Source organism: Dendrobates tinctorius, unplaced genomic scaffold, assembly GCF_039654945.1.
Source record: "Dendrobates tinctorius isolate UK_male_01 unplaced genomic scaffold, ASM3965494v1 ptg000016l, whole genome shotgun sequence".
NCBI classification, from domain to species: Eukaryota; Metazoa; Chordata; class Amphibia; order Anura; family Dendrobatidae; genus Dendrobates; species Dendrobates tinctorius.
The window spans coordinates 55964901-55984298 of NW_027361684.1; the positions used below are offsets into that span (position 1 = coordinate 55964901).

Consider the following 19398-nt stretch of genomic DNA (forward strand, 5'->3'; position numbering starts at 1 on the left):
GGGCCTTAACACATCAAAAATATAACCCATCTTGTTCTCCTGTATTAGGACCTGTGCTGCTGAGAACATTGGTAGCCTATGTGCTCAAAACGATCTATTACTGATTGTTCAGTGTGCATGTGAAGTGCGGTCTGCCTGTGTAAACAGGCTAATACAGACTGAATGTGGTCGATTTTGGCCAACAACTTCTTTAATTCAATAAGAGCGTTGAAGATGGGTCGTGGCTGGGTTTTCCAACATGACAATGACCCAAAACACACAACGAGGGTAACGTAAGGAGAGGCTCTGTAAGAAGCTTTTCCAGGTCCTGGAGTGACCTAGCCAGTCTTCTCCTGACCTGAACCTAATAGAAAATCTATGGAGGGAGCTGAAACTCAATGTTGTCCAGCAATATCCATTAAACTGGAAAGATCCGGAGAAGATCTGTATGGATGAGGGGGCCAAAATCCCTGCTGCAGTGTGTGCAAACTTGGCCAAGAACTACATGAAACATCTGACCTCTGTAATTGCAAACAAAGGTTTCCGTACCAAATATTAATTTCTGTTTTTCTATTGTATCAAATACTTATTTCATGCAATAAAATGCAAATTAATTATGTAAAAATCATAAAATGTGATTTTTGTGATTTTTTTTTAAGATTATGTCTATCACAGTTGTAGTGTACGTATGATAAAAATGACAGACCTCTCCATTCTTTGTAGGTGGGAAAACTTACTTGCAAAATCGGCAGTGTATCAAATACTTATTTTCTACACTGTATATATGTATATATACATACAGTTGGGGAAATAATTATTTGATCCTTTGCTGCTTTTGTAAGTTTGTCCACTGTCAAAGTCATGAACAGTCTATAATTTTAAGGGTAGGTTAATTTTAACATTGAGAGACAGAATATCAAAAATAAAAAACAGATTATCACATAGTATAAATTATATAAATTTATTTGCATGTTGCAGTGAGAAATAAGTATTTGATCCCTCTGGCAAACAAGACTTAATACTTGGTGGCAAAACCCTTGTTGGCAAGCACAGCAGGAAGACTTTTTTTGTACTTGATGATGAGGTTTATGCACGTGTCAGGAGGAATTTTGGTCCCGTCCTCTTTGCAGAGCATCTCTAAATCATTAAGATTTTGAGGCTGTCGCTTGGCAACTCGGAGCTTCAACTCCCTCCATAAGTTTTCTATGGGATTAAGGTCTGGAGACTGGCTAGGGCACTCTATGACCTTAATGTACTTCTTTTTGAGCCACTCCTTTGTTGCCTTGGCTGTATGTTTTGGACCATTGTCTTGCTGACCTATTTTTAAGAAGAAGGTTGTCACTCACGATTTTACGGTACATGGCTCCATCTATTCTCCATTGATGCGGTGAAGTAGTCCTGTGGCCTTAGCAGAGAAACACCCCCAAAACATAATGTTTCCACCTCCATGCTTGACAGTGGGGACGGTGTTCTTTGGGTCGTAGGCATCATTTTTCGTCAACAAAACACGGCGAGTTGAGTAAATGCCAAAGAGCTCAATTCTGGCGACTCCACCATGCAGCCCATTTTTCTTCAAGCGCCTCCTTATTGTGCATCTTTAAACAGACACACCGCTAATTTTCAGAAAGTCCAGTATTTCAGCTGATGTTATTTGTGGGTTTTTTTTTGCATCCCGAACAATTTTCTTGGCATTTGTCACAGGTGAGGATGTTACCTTTAGTAGCCATTCAAATCCATTTGTGTTAACTTCTGTGCATGTTATCAGGCCAAAATCACCAGGGTATGTGAACTTTTGATCAGGGTCATTTGGATGTTTTGGGTTGTCATTATGATTGTAAAAGAGAAAACACAGTAGTTTGACAATAAATGGCTTCATCCAATCATTCATATTCTCTGAAAAAAGGCGAAGAAAGCAAAAATTGTGCCGGGGTATGTAAACAAAAAAGACACCTATGCATGTTTATCTCAATATCTGACATGATATCAGAATTAACATTATTTTTAATATTTGCTAAATGCCAGAATAATGAGAGAGAGAATGTTTTAAGGCATTTTTATTTTGGTATATATGCAGTCTGGTTGGGTCAAAAGTTAAAGATGACACATTTCCTTTGTATTTTAGGTAAAAAAAAAAAAATACAGTATATATATATATATATATATATATATATATATATATATATATATATACTGTGTGTGTGTGTGTGTGTGTGTGTATATATATATATATATACTGTATATACAGTATATATAGCTTAATCTTTCACATTTTAAAAATTACATGATCGGAAGACAGCTCATTTACGCACTTACGGTCATGCGCAGTGCGCCTCAGATGGGGGGTTTATTTTGTTTTGGCACCTTGCAGGCTCTGTTAATGCGACATGGCGTCAAGAGTGAATTTCAGTCAAAGTTGAACTCTAAATGTCAATAGCGCTTCTTGCCTTCATAACCCTGCGGTGTGCTCAAAAGTAATTTGCGATCATATATGATGTATTGGTGTACTCAGGACATATTGCTTTACAAATTGTGGGGTTCATTTTCTCCTGTTACTTGGAGAAGTGTTTGCTTGTTAATGGTGACTTATAGCTTTTATGACAGTGGAAAGTAGCTGTAAACTAGAAAACATGTATAACTATTAATTTCATATTGTGGTTACATGTTAGCAAATCTCTAGCTAATATTGCTTAACATTACTTTTTTTTATTTGTTTTTATCTCTAAAGTGACAACAGAGCAAATATCACCAACAAACAGCCCCACAACAGGTATGTAATTCACACAAGACACACAATGCTATGTATCTATAAAGCCACTTGGTTGCATTTGGGGGATGTTCACAAGTACCATTTTGTAGATTTTGTCATTAATTTAACACAATTTTGGTATTTGTGGCAGAAAACGCTACCATTTTAAAACTATGTTTTATGCCACTGGTTTGCAAAACCTGTGATATTGTTCCAAATATGAAGGTAGGTACTGAATACATATCCAAAGGTTGTGTGCATACAGCATTTAGTGTCTATGCACAAAATACAAATGCCGTAGATTGTTGCCACCTTACAATTGACTTTTCAAATTGTTGATAGACCTGCAATAAGGTAATTATTGAGGAGATGTATTAAAATACTGAATGTGCCTGTTTTCTGGTGTTAAAAAAAATTGCACATTTTGGCCCATGCCAGTTTTGGGCCAAAAATGTAAAACTTTTTTGGATTGTATGCTGATCTTGCAGATTTTTTTAAAAAAGTAACCAGGGCCTAGATTACTAACATATGCCAGATGCAAATTTAAACTGTAGCAGAAATCTACATATGTCCATGGCAGTAATAGATATCAGCTTGTGGAGCACGGACAACGCAGCAAGTGGTAATTTATAAAGAAGTGTGTCTCTCTTATAACATTAGGTGTAGCTTACATTAGCAGGCTTCTGCTCTCAATGGCATCCCCCAGTGTTTTTGTGGAGTTTGGTCTAAATCTGAGGAATTTATTTGCACATGCTATAGTGTTGTTTTCTGTCACTCTGAAATAATAAGATCATTGCCCCTACAAAAAAAATTGTATACTTAATATTATTTGAAGAGGGAATTTCACAAATTTGAACATGTTAAACCAGACACATCATAAAATAGTGGTTGCATAAAACGTGTTTTTTTTTACCTTCTCATTTCCGTTGCGGAGACATTAGCTTGCAAAGTTTAGTTTCTAATTTCCCCTTCAACCAAGAGGTCATTAGCAGAGTGTAGTGTCTGGATTGTGTATATTTTTCCCTTGCATAATGTTGCCCAATCATAAGCAGGAGTTGTCATGCAGGGGAAAAAAGAACATGCACCCAGAGAATTCTAAATTCAGCTTTTTCCTGTAAGACGTGTAATAATGATACACAGTCCTGCTCTCCTCTGTGGTCTCTCACCTGCTGTGTGGAGTAGAGCAGAGCTGTGTGTCATTACAAACTCCTCTGCAGCTCTCATTTCACGGGAGTCGGTGAGGGAGTAGGGGTAATAGAGCATAGCTATGTGTCACTACAAACATATGTTGCAGCTGTTATCTCACAATGCTGTTAGTTCTGCTCTGCTCCCACTTTCCCGACACTGGCGTTTCTGAAATGGAGAGCTACCGAGGCGTTTGTAATGATGCATAGCTCAACTCTCCTCTACACAATAGGAGCAGAGATCATGAAGGAAACCAGTTCCAAGCTTCTCTGGAGCATATCTTTTTTTATAAGTATGCTTTGTGTTAGTGTGAGTTTCTTTTAGGTTCCTCAGTTTCCTTCCAGACACCTAAAACAATGTTTGACTTTTTGTGAAGTCGGTTCTAGTGTGAAAGAGAAATTAGAATTTGAGGGAATGATGTGTATGATGGCAATTTGTGTTGAGAATATGTTGGCACTTTACTGTATAAGAAGCAAGAAATAAATACATTTTATGCTATAATTATTTTTTTTAAATGCATACATCTAATGTAGGCATCCAAAAGTGGTGAGAACTATTTAATTACCTTATCAATATCAGAACAAAATGTTCCAAAATACATCATCATATCATTGATTTTTAAGATTTCTAGACAGTAATTTGGATGCAACAATTTAATTTTTTTCTTTAAACTTTGCAGCCCTTTCTCAGAAATCCACAGGTTCAGCACAGGTCGATAGCACAGGTATGAAGAGAACACTATTTCAAAATTTTTTCTTAGTACTCGTTTAAAAGCCATTTACAAAGTCTTTTATATTATGTTATTTGCCATCAGCTGATTAGTATATTTTGATTTCAAAGCACTTTCAAATTACTTTTAATATATTTTCATACTATTCATTATTTTTTCACAGGGACTAATACATTGACAAGTGGGTCTAATACATTCACGGCAATAGAAACCACAAATATAACTGACGGTAAGTAGCAATGTATTTAATTAGGTCAAAATGTCATAGACTTAAATCAGGAACTATTGTGCGCAAATGAGAACTGTATTTTCAACAAACTTTATATACCGTATATATCAATTAAACAGACAAATATAAATATTTCTGAAGTGTTTAAAAGAAATCTGCTTACTTCTTCTCTTATGAGCCTCTTCTTCTCCCCCATCACCACTCCCTTCCTCTTGAATTTACAAGCTACTCTAAAAAAAAACAGCTCACATCTATTTCTCTCAGTGCAAGACAGACTGCCAGCACGGTTACACTTTCTGTTATACGCTATGGAGAGGGCAGGATGAATGAGGAACACATTCAAAAAAATAGGCAGAGGGAGACACAGAAAGATCATGCTTAGCTTTCTAACAAGATTTTTTTCACATCAATTCAGAGGTGAATTCACGGCTACACAGCTCATTACTGCATGCTGTATAATTTCCTACATGCTGCTTCTCTCTGGGATCTAATATGGAGTGAAGAGCCTCAGTCCCTTTTTGAATGCTGTACTTTGAATGTCAGGCATTATAACAGTTTCTCTTTTCTTACCAGCTGAGCGTCAATTGCAATTTTCTAGATACAGTCTGGAGAAGCAAAAAATTGAGGAAAATGCAGAATACAAGCCATATTATAACCAGGAATAGTGGCATTACTTATATACACACAGCACAGCTTATTATAAAAAGCTACTTGAAAGTATAGTCACTAGAGATGTTTGGGTCCGGTCGGTTTGGCGAACAGTTAGAAAAAGTTTTGTGTTTGTGTACCAGAACAGTACCCGAACCTAGACCCAAGGGGGCCCGAACATGCAGTGTTTGCCACACTGTCATGTGTAAAATCATTATCACCGGTTAGATATCTACATTTCTCTCGCTGTCAAATGACAGCATGAGCCCGCAGCTGTGATTGGAGTTGTCTGATTGAATAATGCACATGCAATCCAGATTTCAGTACGAAAGATATTTTCTTTTAGAAGTTACAACAATTTTTCCGGGTGAAGTAGCGAGTGAATCGCCCTGTACAATTGAATTTTGTTGGTAAATTTATGATTATAGCTATCTATATATATAATTGCCTTAAATTGTCTTTCATTCACTTCCGTCTGGATGTCCCCGAATCCCACAATCCACTGCGCCGCACCGGAAGTACGCCGACCGCCATTTTGGTACACCCAAGTGATGCCGCCCGGATCCAGGACGCAGCTGCGATCCCGATCGCCGCTGGGATCCCAGCTGCCGCTCGGACCCAGGCTGCCGCTGTGATCCCAACCGCCGCTGGGATCCCAGCTGCCGCTCGGAGCTAGGCCACCGCTGCGATCCCAACCGCCCCTGGGATCCCAGCTGCCGCTCGGATCCAGGCTGCCGCTGCGATCCCGACCGCCACTGCGATCTGGATCGCCGCTGGGATCCGGCCGCCGCTTGGATCCCAGCCGCCGCTCGGATCTAGGCTGCCGCTGCAATCATGAGGCTGTGAAAGGGGTGTAACGAAGGGGTATAACGAGAGGGGTGTAATAAAGGGGATATAATGAGAGGATGTAATGAGGGGGGAGTAATGAGAGGGATACCGCCGCCGGACCCCCGCCAGGACCCACTGCCTGACTACACACGCCGGATCCCGCCACCGCTGCCTGCCCACCCACCTCCGTGCAGTCACAGCCGGCAGGAAAGACCGCGGCTTGAGGCCTGTGCAGGAGATTGGGTGCGGCCACCCTCTTGTGGCGCCGCACACAATCTCCAGCACAGATCGCAAAACAACATCTTTCCTGCCGGTTGTGACTGCACGGAAGTGGGTGGGCTGCCACCCCCAGCGCCACAAAGCTGCCCCCATTGTGATGTTACTGCCCTCCCGATGCGATAGCATCGGGCACACATCTGGTATATTAATAAATGTCTATTTTGATAACAGGCGTTCCACTTGAATAAGTGATGAATGTATTGTTTTACTGTTACAGTCACTGAATTTACCATTAACACATCCAAAAGTCATACAATTTGGACATCATTAAATACAAATGGTGAGTATATTTCTCATACAGCTTCTTTTTCAATATTAAGACAGGAATTAACAATAAAGAGACTTCAAGACAAAAAGTGCTTTAATATTATTATTAACCCTTTCATGGCATATGACGTAACTATAAGTCATGATCGGAAAGGGATCCCCTCAAATTGACATACAGTTAACTTAAGGCGATCATGCGGCCACATAAGCAGTGCTCACATGATCACCGATCATGCTGATGGCTGAGCTCATTTTTTTTTTTCTATTTTACAGTTCATTGTTATAAAATTATGGGAAGCCCCTGTTTGTTTAGGATTGTCAGCACACACCCAGATAAATTATTTTGAGGGGTGTAGTTTCCAAAATGGGGTAACTTTTGGGTGTTTTCTGCTGTTTTGGCACCATAGCGGCGGTTCAAGTGCAACATGGAGTTCGCATGCTGCTAATATTTTAACCCTTCTAACTTCTCAACAAAAAATATTTGTGTCAAATTATGCTGACAAAGTAGACATGTGGTAAATGTTTTTTATTATTTTGTGCGGTATAGGTATTAGTTTTGAGGGTATCAAAATTCAAAGTGAAAAATTGCGAATTTTTAAAATTTGTCAAATTTTCTATATTTTCATAAAAAAATCAAATCCTAATGATCAAAGTGTACCACTATCATGAAGTATAATGTTTCACAAAAAATAGTCTCAGAATCACTGGGATATATAGAAGCATTCCACAGTTATTACCACATAAAGTGACAGTGGTCAGAGCTGAAACATTTGGCCTGGTCAGGATGGTGAAAACAAACTGAGGCCTGAAGGGATTAATAAACTGGGTAGTACTACTAAAATCTAGTTGCTTCCAGTAACACAGCCCCTCTCCCTTTTCAAAATCAGCTTGTTACTTGGGGCATTTTGATAGCATAACATTCATCCTTCATCACTATACCTGATGAAGAAGCCAACCCGACTGTGAAACGCGTTGTATGAATGAATAATAATCCAGAGAACATGCACCCTTTTCTTCACTTTGTGGCAGCGCCTGGGAACTACCACTCTTTTTCACATCATCACATTTAGAATAGATTTTTTTTTTACTTGTTACAATGTAAATCTGCTCTGTTCCTCCATATAAATTATTTCATCTTTTGATTGTTTTCAGGAAGTGATACTGTCTTTAATAGTAGCACATTTTCAACTTCTTCAGTGACAACAAACATCAGTAATGGTGAGTAATTATACATCAGAGATATTATTTTTCTGTGTAATATCTATTGTGTGACAAGTTGGTAACAAAAAATAAATACCGTCCGACCTACTATCTGTACACTTTGTTTATCTGTTTATTAGCTTGTTTTTAATGTTCACATGCCTTTATGTTCAAGGGACCCCCTTCACCAGGTGGTGATTTTAATTACAGCAGGTTCCTACTTACCCATAAATGCAGGCTTTGCTGTGAGAGGAGTCCACATTCCCCAGGAATTCAAACATTTACCTAAGGCCTGTTTCACACTTCAGTTTTTTTGTGTCAGTTAAAATCCGCCAAAATGGCGGAAAGCGGATCCGTTGCTAACTGATGTGAACGGATGCCACCGGACCGTTTTTTTTTTTACGGATCCGATGAATGAAGAATTTTAAAGGAACCGCAGCCGAGAGAGAGAGATTTTTTTTTTATTTTCCAGGCGCCAGAACAACGTTAGGGTTAAATTTAAGGCTGAGTGAAGTCTTTCGGGCATGCGCAGTGTGAAGTGCGGATCCTGCCACCCGAAAAAACGTTACATGCTCCGTTCGGGCATGTCGGCGGACGGCAAAATTTTGGCGGATCCGCCAAAAAACGGATCCAACGGATGGACGTCCGTCAAGATCCGCCAGTAATGCAACTCAATGGGAAAAAAACGGATCCGCCAAACAAAATAGCGGATCCATTTTTTTTGCAAAACGGCAGATCTTGACTGATGGACAAAAACTGAAGTGTGAAACAGGCCTAAGGCTGAGATCACACATGCGAGAAACTCGGAGGAGTCTCGCATCTTAATACCCGGCACTGCCGCCAGCACTTGGGAGCGGAGCGAATGGCTGCATGTCTTTCTATGCAGCCGCACACGCTCCGCTTCCAAGTGTCGGCGGTAGTACCAGGTTTTAAGATGCGAGACTCGTCCGAGTTTCTCACATGTGTGATCCTGGCCTCAGGTATTTACACACATAGGGACCCATCAGTCTTTTGAGGCCACCTTGACGATGGTTGATGGGCAGATATAATTTGGCCAAATTTTATGCTAAGCGTCTCAAATTTTTTTTCCTAATATTCAAAGCCCGTTTTGCTATTCATATTTCATATATTTCACATTGTCATGCTTTAGCACCTGATAGAGTGCAACCTTTTTTTGTATATTGTATATGGAGGTAGCTCCTCCTGGTATGCACCTATTCACACTAGTCTGGATGTGCCAGTCAGTTTTTTTGTCATTGATTTTGAATTGTGCAATTTGGAGGGCTGGAGATTAATATTTTGACCAGGGCTGTGGAGTCTGTAAGCCAAACCTGCGACTCCGACTCCTCAATTTCCCTTCCACCGACTCCGACTCCAACATATATTGCTTATTTTTAAGTGAAAAATTTATTGTAGTACAATGTGAATATCAGACATTGAATCATTTTTATGATACAACTAGCTGAAGAGCCCGGCGCTGCCCGGGCATAGTAACTAACTGTGGTTATTATAGCAAATTATAATTATCCTCCATCCCATAGTCCCGTGCCTATATACCCATCATACATATCCACCATCCCATAGGCCCGTGCCCATATACCCATCATACATATCCACCATCCCATAGGCCCGTGCCCATATACCCATCATACATATTCTCCATCCCATAGTCCCATGCCCATATACCCATCATACATATTCGCCATCCCATAGTCGAGTGCCCATATAACTATCACACATCCTTCATCTCATAGTCCCATACCCATATACCCATCATACATATCCTCCATCCCATAGTCCCGTGCCCATATACCCGTCATACATATCCTCCATCCCATAGTCCAGTGCCCATATACCCATGACACATCCTCCATCCCATAGTCAACCATTATGACATCATAATGAGCGGCAGGGCTTGCAACCTATGATGACATCAGCGTCGCCATGGCAACCATTATGACATCATAATGAGGGGCGGGGCTTTTTCCCCATTATGTAGATAGGGGCAAAATTGTTTGGTGAATTAGAACACGCGGGGTTAAAATTTCGCCTCACAACATAGCTTAGGACACTCTCGGGGTCCAGACGTGTGACTGTGCCAAATTTTGTGGCTGTAGCTGCGACGGTGCGGATGCCTATCCAGGACATTCACACACACACATACACACACTTGAGCTTTATATATTAGATAATCAAGACATTTAGATAGAACATAATATATATTTATTGGAATACAACTTTAGAGCACAAAAAACTGTAATAAATTGTAAATATTTAATACACTATGTAATATCGATTACATATATATACAGTATATATATATATATATATATATATATATATATATCCAACAATGTAGACCAGCTCACTCCTGTGAACCACCTGGAACCTCAGCTGACCTGGTTAACTCCGTTGTGCCCGGATCTGGATGTAGGAGTCCATCCATACAAATGTGAACAACGACAAAGCAAAGTCCAGCAATAACGTGAGCAATCCAGGATGCTGTTAAAAATGTTTTTCTTTTTATTCATAAATCCATTAAAATGCAATGGTCCAAGCAGTTCAAAACAGCAATAACGCAGGAAAGTCGTGCAGATAGGACTACGCGTTTTCAGCGGTAGAACCCGCCTTCTTCACGGTCCGTGATATATATATCACTATGTAATAAACTATGTAAGTGGCAAAAAACAGTTTTCAACAAAAAACATACAAAATAACATTTGTGCAGTCTATGAATTTGTTCTAAGAAATAGAATTGCCTCCATCAGATCTTCCTTCATACATGACCTAAAATCTGACCTAATAATTTTAAGGCCAGAGAACAACCTCTCTACAGTAACTTGGGTTGGAGGCAAAGCCGTAACCACATGGGCAACATCTCTAACAATTTCCAAGTATATAGGAATTGCCTCATGTCAGTTTTGATGAACGGTTGAATTTTTCTTTTTCTTTGAGAGCAAGTGAAACATTTTGCTGAAATATGGTCAATCTGCTTGCTATAGGAGACGGAGTGAAATCTTTTTCATTGCAGCAACGCTTTGCCTGCTCCACATCATCCAAATACTTGTCAAAGTCAAACTCCTCATCTGATGAGGATGAAAATATGGCAGCAGTAGCACTGTCAGGACCCGAGTCCTCTTGCGCCTGGCAGTCCTCCTGTAGGCCACTCATCCTAACTGCTGCCTCAGTCAGAGCTTCTTTTCCTTTAGTAAGCTGTTGATCATCAAGCAACATACGATGACTTGGGCCACATAAACAGCTGCCAGAAAAATTTTATTTTCCAATAGCTGTGTCTCTCTCCGTTTCATTGAAGCAAAAATGCCATCTGCGATTAAATCTCCTCTTTGGAACAGGCAAAATAGCAAGTTCTTCCACTCCCTTATGAAAATGCCAGGAGTTAAATCCTCAGCTTGTAATTTTTTAGTCACGGTAAATAGATGATTAAGCAATTCCTTCAATTCAGCCACCTGTGTCCATTGACCTTCATTTAGGGTTACCTGAGGGTTCGCCATATCTATAAGAAACGGTTTTAGCCAGGATCAAAACTAGGGGGGGGCAGAACCTCATACTGTTCCGCAGAATCTCATACTGCACACCTTAGCTGCTGCAGAACCTTATACTGCACACCCCTACACTTGAAAATAAAGCCTGCACCTTAAGATGTGGTGAATGCAGTCTATTTATTCCAACTATCAATTGATGTTGATGTGTTACTGAAGACGAGCAATGCCTGTCCTGGGCGTCCTTTTGGGCAGCTATGAGGTGTACCTGACTGGTGCTAAAAAAAATGAGTGTTAGTCTGTGTGCTGCCCAGCTTTCATTCTTTTTGGTACAGATAAGATATGGATAGACAGATATGGATAAATGGATAGATAGAGCAGATTTCTAATCTGCTTTTGCTATTGAAAACATTATCTATGAGCTCAAAAACCTTTCAGGTGATGCGGTTTTTTAAAAAGCTGATCTGCTTTTGCAGCTGAAAAACGTATCCTCAAAAAACGCAGCAAAAACGCTGTGTGTGAATGTAGCCTTAGATCAGGAATAGAACAGCCATTTATAGGACATTTCATAACTTTCCCAAATTCCTATGAAAAAATATTCAGCACATTCTGCATTGAACTACTGTACTCAATTTATTATATATTTTAGGAGTCGGACTATTTTACACCGACTCCGACTCCACCAAAATGAGCTCCGACTCCACAGCCCTGATTTTGACCCCGCAAAGGCACTTGTGTACTGAGTCTGTCTATGAATTAGGCTTCTGAAAGTTACTTAACATTTTGAAAAATTGTTGCTAAACTTATAGGCTGTGTAATGTCCTAAAACATAACTGGATTTATAAAAAAAAATTATGCATAAAGGAAGCCTATGAAAAATGTTAACATTCAACAAATTTGTGTGGTCTGACGAGCTGATTTAAGGGGGCAGACACATTAAAAGATTGAGAGGTGCAATATTTTTTCACATTTTTATTAAATGTTTCAGTTTTTTTGTTTATTGTCCTAAATTTACTATTAACGAAAAGAACAACGTGTCATGAAAAAGCAGCCACAGAACCACCAGGATACGTAAATACGTAAAAAGCCTTTTTTTAGTCTCTCCAGTTCTGACAATTAATAAAGAAATATACAGTGTAGATGTAGTATACAGCAGGTTCTCAGGATGCAGTGACGAGACACGAGACTGAATGTGGCTATGCTGAGCAAACAAAAGGAGTTAACAACAACAACCGGTCCACGCAGGGACTCAACAATATTGATGACACTTTCTTAATATAATTGTGACTAACCCGGTTTGCCCGGGTGTTATAGCCCACGTATGGCCAAACTATGGGTCCTTATTTCCTATGGTACACTTATCCTTCCAGGGGTCACAAGCGTGGCCGCGTAAAGGTCGCTGATGCGGCTGCCCTGGCGCCCCGATATCCAAGGATGGTTAGGCTCGACTGGCTCTGAAGGATCGTTGCCGTTGGGGCTCAACAGGCCCTGAAGGATCTGTGCTGTTGGGGCACAACAGGCCCTGGAAGATCTGTGATGTTGGGGCACAACAGGCCGTGGAGGATCTGTGATGTTGGGGCACAACAGGCCCTGAAGGATCTGTGCTGTTGGGGCTCAACAGGCCCTGAAGGATCTGTGCTGTTGGGGCACAACAGGCCCTGGAGGATCTGTGCTGGCTTTCGTTCCCAGAGCGCAAGTGTGACGCAGTTTCTAAGGTGACGGTTGGCCGACCTCTGCTCAGGGTCCCTTTGTAGACGGGACGTAGGCCTCTACTGCCGCCTATGGCGAGAAGGCATCCACTGAGGTCGGTGATGGATGGGCCGTAGCCGCGGGCGGAGGCAGGGAGGCAGTGTCCAGGACGCTGCAGCGTGTGGATCCGCAGTCACAGCAGTGGCAGGGGGTCGCGGGCCAGCCGCTAAGGAGCGAGGAACAGCCGGCACAGCTGTGGCTGAACGTGGACGGCGGGCGGCCCCCGGTCGGGATCGAGCACCCGTTAATAGTCCATGAGTAGCTTACCCCTCACAGACCCCTGATCGTCTCTCAACTTCACAGCGTCCGTTACACTGTCTCTCTCTAGATCACACGGGCTCTTGTCTCTTGTCAGTCTCCCTGCCAACTGACTCCTGAGCACGCCCCCTGCTCCTCTTATCCTCGCCCCACCCCCTGTTGCCCTGGCAGCCTCAGTCGTGTCTCTCCCTTTGTTGTCCCCCCAGTGTTGTTCCCTCAAGTACCCTGATGGCGGTCCCCCTGGTTCCGGCTGAGTCACTCTGTGGGAGTCCTCCTCCCTACACTCCCCCACCCTGTAAGCTCGCCAGTCCTTGGGCGAGGGCCTTAGTCTTTTGAGATTGGTCTGTAGGGGTATCAATGTTCGTTGCCATACGAACTGGTCTTGTTCATATCATTCGGGGGGTTTACCGGCTGTTGACTGCTCTGAGCGTCTTAGTTCGACTGGGGTGGTTTTCTGGGGTGGTGGACATTGGTGGGCAGATTGGTGCAGGCGGGCTAATTGTGTCAGCTGGCTCATCATTGAGTGAAGGGCCTCGGGATTCTGGAGGAAAATCTTTGTCGTCGTCTGGGTCCCAACACATGGACGACGGTTCAGAGGTCGAAGGGGCAGACTCCGGTTGCTTCGGGTCGGTGGAAATACACGGGCGTAACATATTACGATGCACAATGCGGGTGGGCAGTGTTTCATCCTCCTCGGGTCGTATTTCGTACACCGGTCCTTCCGGGTGGATACGGCGGTAAACCCGATAAGGACTCTCTTCCCAACGCGGCTCCAGTTTATTCTGGGGGCGTTGATCTAGTACAAGCACACGGTCCCCGCGTTGGAGATGAGGAGGTGGAGTTGTATTCTTCCCTGGGTGTTCCCAGTCTCGGAGCTTTGTGTGTACGATTCAGTGAAGAGTTTGCAGCCTGTGGCGATGATTTCGGACCCAGGATGACACTCCGGTCCAAGGCTGAGGCTCTTCGGGTCCAACTCCACCTCCGTGATCCCTTTGCCCTCTCGTCCAGTAACTCGATGCACCCGGTTATTATAGACCCATACCAATTCAGAAACATATTCGGGCCAACGAGCCTTCTTGTCACTCTCCAAAGTACGCAACATTTGAATCAATGTCCTATTAAATCGTTCACAAGCCCCATTTCTTTGCGGGTGATATGGCGTGGTCCGAGATTTGTTAATCCCATAGAGATGATGAAGTTCCTCCATAATTTTTCCCAAAAAACATGCTCCTTGATCGGAATGTATACGTTGAGGACAGCCGTACACTTGTATAAAGTTTCTGCAAATTGCGGAGGCGGCCGACTCCGCAGTCTAGTCTCGAGTAGGGGTGACCACAGCAAACTTGGTGAAATGATCTACCATGACGAGGCAGTGTTCGTATCCCTGGAATGCGGGACCAATAGCCAGGTAATCCACCGTCAGGAGCTCAAGGGGTGCTGAGGTTAAAATTGTCTGTGTTGTGGCTCGCTGAGCGGGCGGTTTGGCTAATTTACATAAGCGGCAGGTCCGGCAAATTTCGTCCACAACAGCCGGCAAGCGTGGGTGGTAGGCTTCTGTTGCAGCCATTGCAAGGTCTTTTTGACTCCGAAGTGGGCCCCTTTTTCGTGAGCCTCTCGAGCCAGTTCGTGGAGTTGGGCTCCGGGCGTAACCACCTGCCAAACCGTCATTGAGGTTGTTTGCTGTTAGGAGTGGCGGAAGGCACTAAAAAAAATAAATAATTAGAGTGCCTTCGCCACACGGGGTCCACCATGCGGCACGTGATATGACCGCTGCTAGAGAGGCAGAGCACTATGGTATTAATGTGCACGGGGTTAACTGCACCCGGAGTGCACTGAAACAAGCTCTGTTAAAGACACAGAGCCGCAACCTTAAAGCACACAAAAACGCTGTGTCTGTTTAAGCCACAGAACAAAGGTACTTTTTGATTGGCAGTTGTGAGCACGCCCGCTGTGAGGGCGAACGGTATTTCTTCTCCTTCTAATTCTTCATCTTGATTCTGCCCCAGAGTTGTATATCGAATCCTGGAGAGAGCGTCAGCATGGATATTCTCGGCCCCTCTTTTGTAAATAATTTTATAATTGAACTTCGCCATCCGGGCCACCCATCGCTGTTCCAAAGCCCACAACTTGGCGTTTTCCAAATGAGCCCGCTAGGTACTCTGCGAATCTCTCCGTCATGGACCACACCACTGCGAGGAGCTCGAGCTTGAAGGAGCTGTAATTGTCAGGGTTGCGCTCGGAGTCATGGAGTGAGCGGCTTCCATATGCGATCACCCTCTCCCGGCCGTCTTGAACTTGTGACAACACAGCCCCCAGCCCGTGAAGACTGCCGTCAGTGTGCAAGATGGACGGTTGTGAGAAGTCCGCATAAGCCAACACGGGGGCATCCGAGAGCGCAGCCTTGAGGTCTCGAAAGGCCTCTTCCTGAGGGTGTTGCCACTGGATTCTTCGTCCATTTGCCCCAGCGGGAGCCCCCTTTAGCAGGTCGTGCAGGGCTCGAGCCCGACATGCAAAATTCTTTATGAAACGACGGTAATATCCTGCTAACCCCAGAAAAGCCCGCACATCTTTCACCGTCTCGGGGGTAGGCCATTCCTGGATAGCAGCCACCTTCTCCCAGGATGGCCTTACACCCTCTGCCGAAATGACATGACCCAGATACTCAATCTGGGTGCGAAATAGGTGGCATTTCTGAGGCTTTACCTTCAACCCGTACTTTTGCAACCGGCTGAGTACCTGTCCCAACCGCTTTAGGTGGTCCTCAAATGTGGCGGCATAGACGATGATATCGTCCAGGTAGATCAACGTGGCCTCAAAATTGAGATCTCCCAGACACCGCTCCATCAACTGCTGAAAGGTCCCGGGGGCATTGGCCAGCCCAAACGGCATTCGATTAAACTCAAATAGTCCCATGGGCAATATGAACGCCGTCTTAGCTCTATCTTCTTCTGACATGGGCACCTGCCAGTACCCACTGGCCAAGTCCAGAGTTGAAAAATATGTTGCTTTCCCCAGGGCGGACAAGTATTCTTCTATACGGGGCAGTGGGTATGAGTCTTTAATAGTGCAAGCATTCAGTTTCCGATAATCCACACAGAATCGTAGTGTACCATCTTTCTTCCGGACCAACACGTTTGGAGCCGCCCAGGGACTTTGGCTTTCCCGAATTACCCCTTTTCGCAGCATCTGGGCCAGCAAAGTTTTTACCTCTTGGTAGAGTTGTGGAGGGATCTGTCGATATCGTTCCTGGATAGGGGCCGCTCCTGCTGTGGGGATTTCATGAGTGATGGCGGTGGTACACCCAAAATCTTCTTCGTGACTAGCAAATACTTCATGGTACTGCCCAAGCAATGTTTTTATCTGTGCGAGTTGGGCTGCAGTTAACCCGGAAAGCTCGGCCCGCATCTGCTCCAGAATGTTTCGACCCTTCTCCTGAGCCGAGACTTCGGTGGCCTGTAGGGTTCGAATCGTTACTTCCCAAGGATCCTCGGGGTGCACTCGCAATTGAACTGCAGGAGCTGGCAGCACCTCCTCTAAAGGCCTTACTAGTTTGGCCAGTTCAGTCCGTGCTTTCAGAACGGTGTCTCGGTCTTCAAGGTTAACGCAGCGCACCAGAACGGTTCCTTTTTGCACGGTAGCCAGGGAGCGGGCCACCAATATGCCAGGAGGTAAGCGCTCCGAGTGACACGGCTCCACCTGCACCTCCACGCCCTACAAGGGTATCGGGGCTCGAATGGGCAGGGCCACCACAGTCTGTCCAGGAAGTAGCACAAGCAGGGGAGTTGCTGACGTGATGACTTTACCCAGAGCCTCACCTTCCTGACGGTCCTGATGTACCCATGCTCCCCGCACCAGCTGCTGGAATACCTGTCCTTGGGCTGGGCGAGAACCCCACTGCTTCAGAATCTTCTGTGTAGGATCATTGAGCAGTAGGTTGCCGAACTCTCGTAAAACATTCATGCCTAGGGTGACGGGGTGTTGCTTATCAGTTTCTCCTTGAGTCAGTACCACCCCTCTGCGACCAAGGGATTTACCGCACAGCGTCACTTGCACCGACACCACCCCGACAACCGGGACCGGCAGTTGATTGGCAGCTACTAGACTGTTCATGGGCCCCCACTGAGGCCTTGCTGCCTCTGGGAAGTTCTGTTGAAAATACGTTGCGGGCATAGTGGTTACTTGTGACCCCGTGTCCACCAGGCACCGGACGGCCCAGCCCTCCACTTCTGCCCAAACCATCAGACATTTTGCTACCAAATCTTCGGGACTTCCACCACCCCTAGTTGTGGTTTATGGCTCCAAGCGGCGTCCCCCCAGCCCAGAGCCTTTAAGTTTAACGGCCGCCGGAGTGGGTATCTCCCACGCTGCGGATATTCTCGGGCGAAGTGGCCTAGTTCTCCACACTCATAACACCGGGCCTGTGCAGGCTGACCACCACGCGGGGAGCGTGATCCCCATGGACCGGGGTTAAAATTAGGTCTTCCATTCCCGGTCTCGGTTCTTCTCTTTACTTCGGCCAACTCACCCTTAATATTCTTCAACTCTTGTTTCATTTCTTCCACCCACTGAGGCTCCTCGACTGCGTTCACGGAGGCCTCCACACCTCGGACCTTCCCCACGGGGACCGCCATCCCCTGCTCCTGCTCTCGAGCCCGTGCCTGGCTTCCCACCTCTGAAAAGTCTATTCGTGGATTCATTCTGATCTGCTCCCTTAATGCCTGTTTTATTAGTGGATCTCGCAGTCCAGTCACCAGTAGGTCGCGTAGGGTAATGTCAATAGGTCCTACCCCTACCCCGTCCTTTCTTTCAATAGCCGTATGTAATTCTTGGAGGACATTCATATACTGTGTGACCGTCTCCCCCTCTCCCTGCATCCAACTGAACAACCGGGTCCGTAACTCTCCCACATTAGTTGGGTCCCCATGGGTCTGTTCTACTATCTGTAAGACCTTTTCAAAAGTGTTGCGGTGTCCCGGAGGTTTCAACACCACTGACCTCCGCACCTCCCCGTCTAGTGCCATGAGAGCTACTTCGGCTTCCAGATCAGGGGTCATAGGATGCATCCGAAAGAGCCCCCGCATCCGCTCTGTCCAGCTCCATAGCATAGTATTGGAGCCAGAAAATCTAGGCAGGTTGTTCAGCATGGCCCCCAATGATATGCTGGAAAGGGGACCCTCATTGTTTGTAGAGTTCACAGCTCTACCCTGATCTGGGGCACCACTGTCTGTGCTCGGAGACTGCATCCTGCCGACTACGCCAAGTGTAGGATACAGCAGGTTCTCTGCATGCAGTTACGAGACACGAGACTGAATGTGGTTTCTGGAATCAACTTTTATAAATTGTAGCCGCTAGGGCTATGCTGAGCAAACAAAAGGAGGTAACAACAACCGGTCGATGCAGGGACTCAACAATATTGATAACACTTTCTTAATATAATTGTGACTAACCTGGTTTGCCCGGGTGTTATAGGCCACGTATGGCCAAACTATGGGTCCTTCTTTCCTATGGTACACTTATCCTTCCAGGGGTCTGTCAGGATCACAAGCGTGGCCGTGTAGAGGTCGCTGATGCGGCTGCCCTGGCGCCCCGATATCCAAGGATGATTAGGTTCGACTGGCCCTGAAGGATCGTTGCCGTTGGGGCTCAACAGGCCCTGAAGGATCTGTGCTCTGTGCTGTTGGGGCACAACAGGCCCTGGAAGATCTGTGCTGTTGGGGCACAACAGGCCCTGGAAGATCTGTGATGTTGGGGCACAACAGGCCGTGGAGGATCTGTGCTGTTGGGGCACAACAGGCCCTGG

At 44.6% G+C, this 19398-nt stretch overlaps 1 protein-coding gene across 2 annotated transcripts in view; it reads left to right on the forward strand.

Moving 5' to 3' along the window:
* The window catches only part of ADGRG2 (adhesion G protein-coupled receptor G2), a 231688-nt gene that overhangs the window by 107976 nt on the left and 104314 nt on the right, over window positions 1–19398 (forward strand). For both annotated transcript variants that reach the window (XM_073565881.1, XM_073565882.1), the window contains 5 exons: window positions 2705–2746; window positions 4590–4634; window positions 4804–4869; window positions 6842–6904; window positions 8044–8109. In XM_073565881.1, coding sequence (XP_073421982.1) covers window positions 2705–2746; window positions 4590–4634; window positions 4804–4869; window positions 6842–6904; window positions 8044–8109 — 282 coding nt within the window. The remainder of the gene's footprint in view (window positions 1–2704; window positions 2747–4589; window positions 4635–4803; window positions 4870–6841; window positions 6905–8043; window positions 8110–19398) is intronic.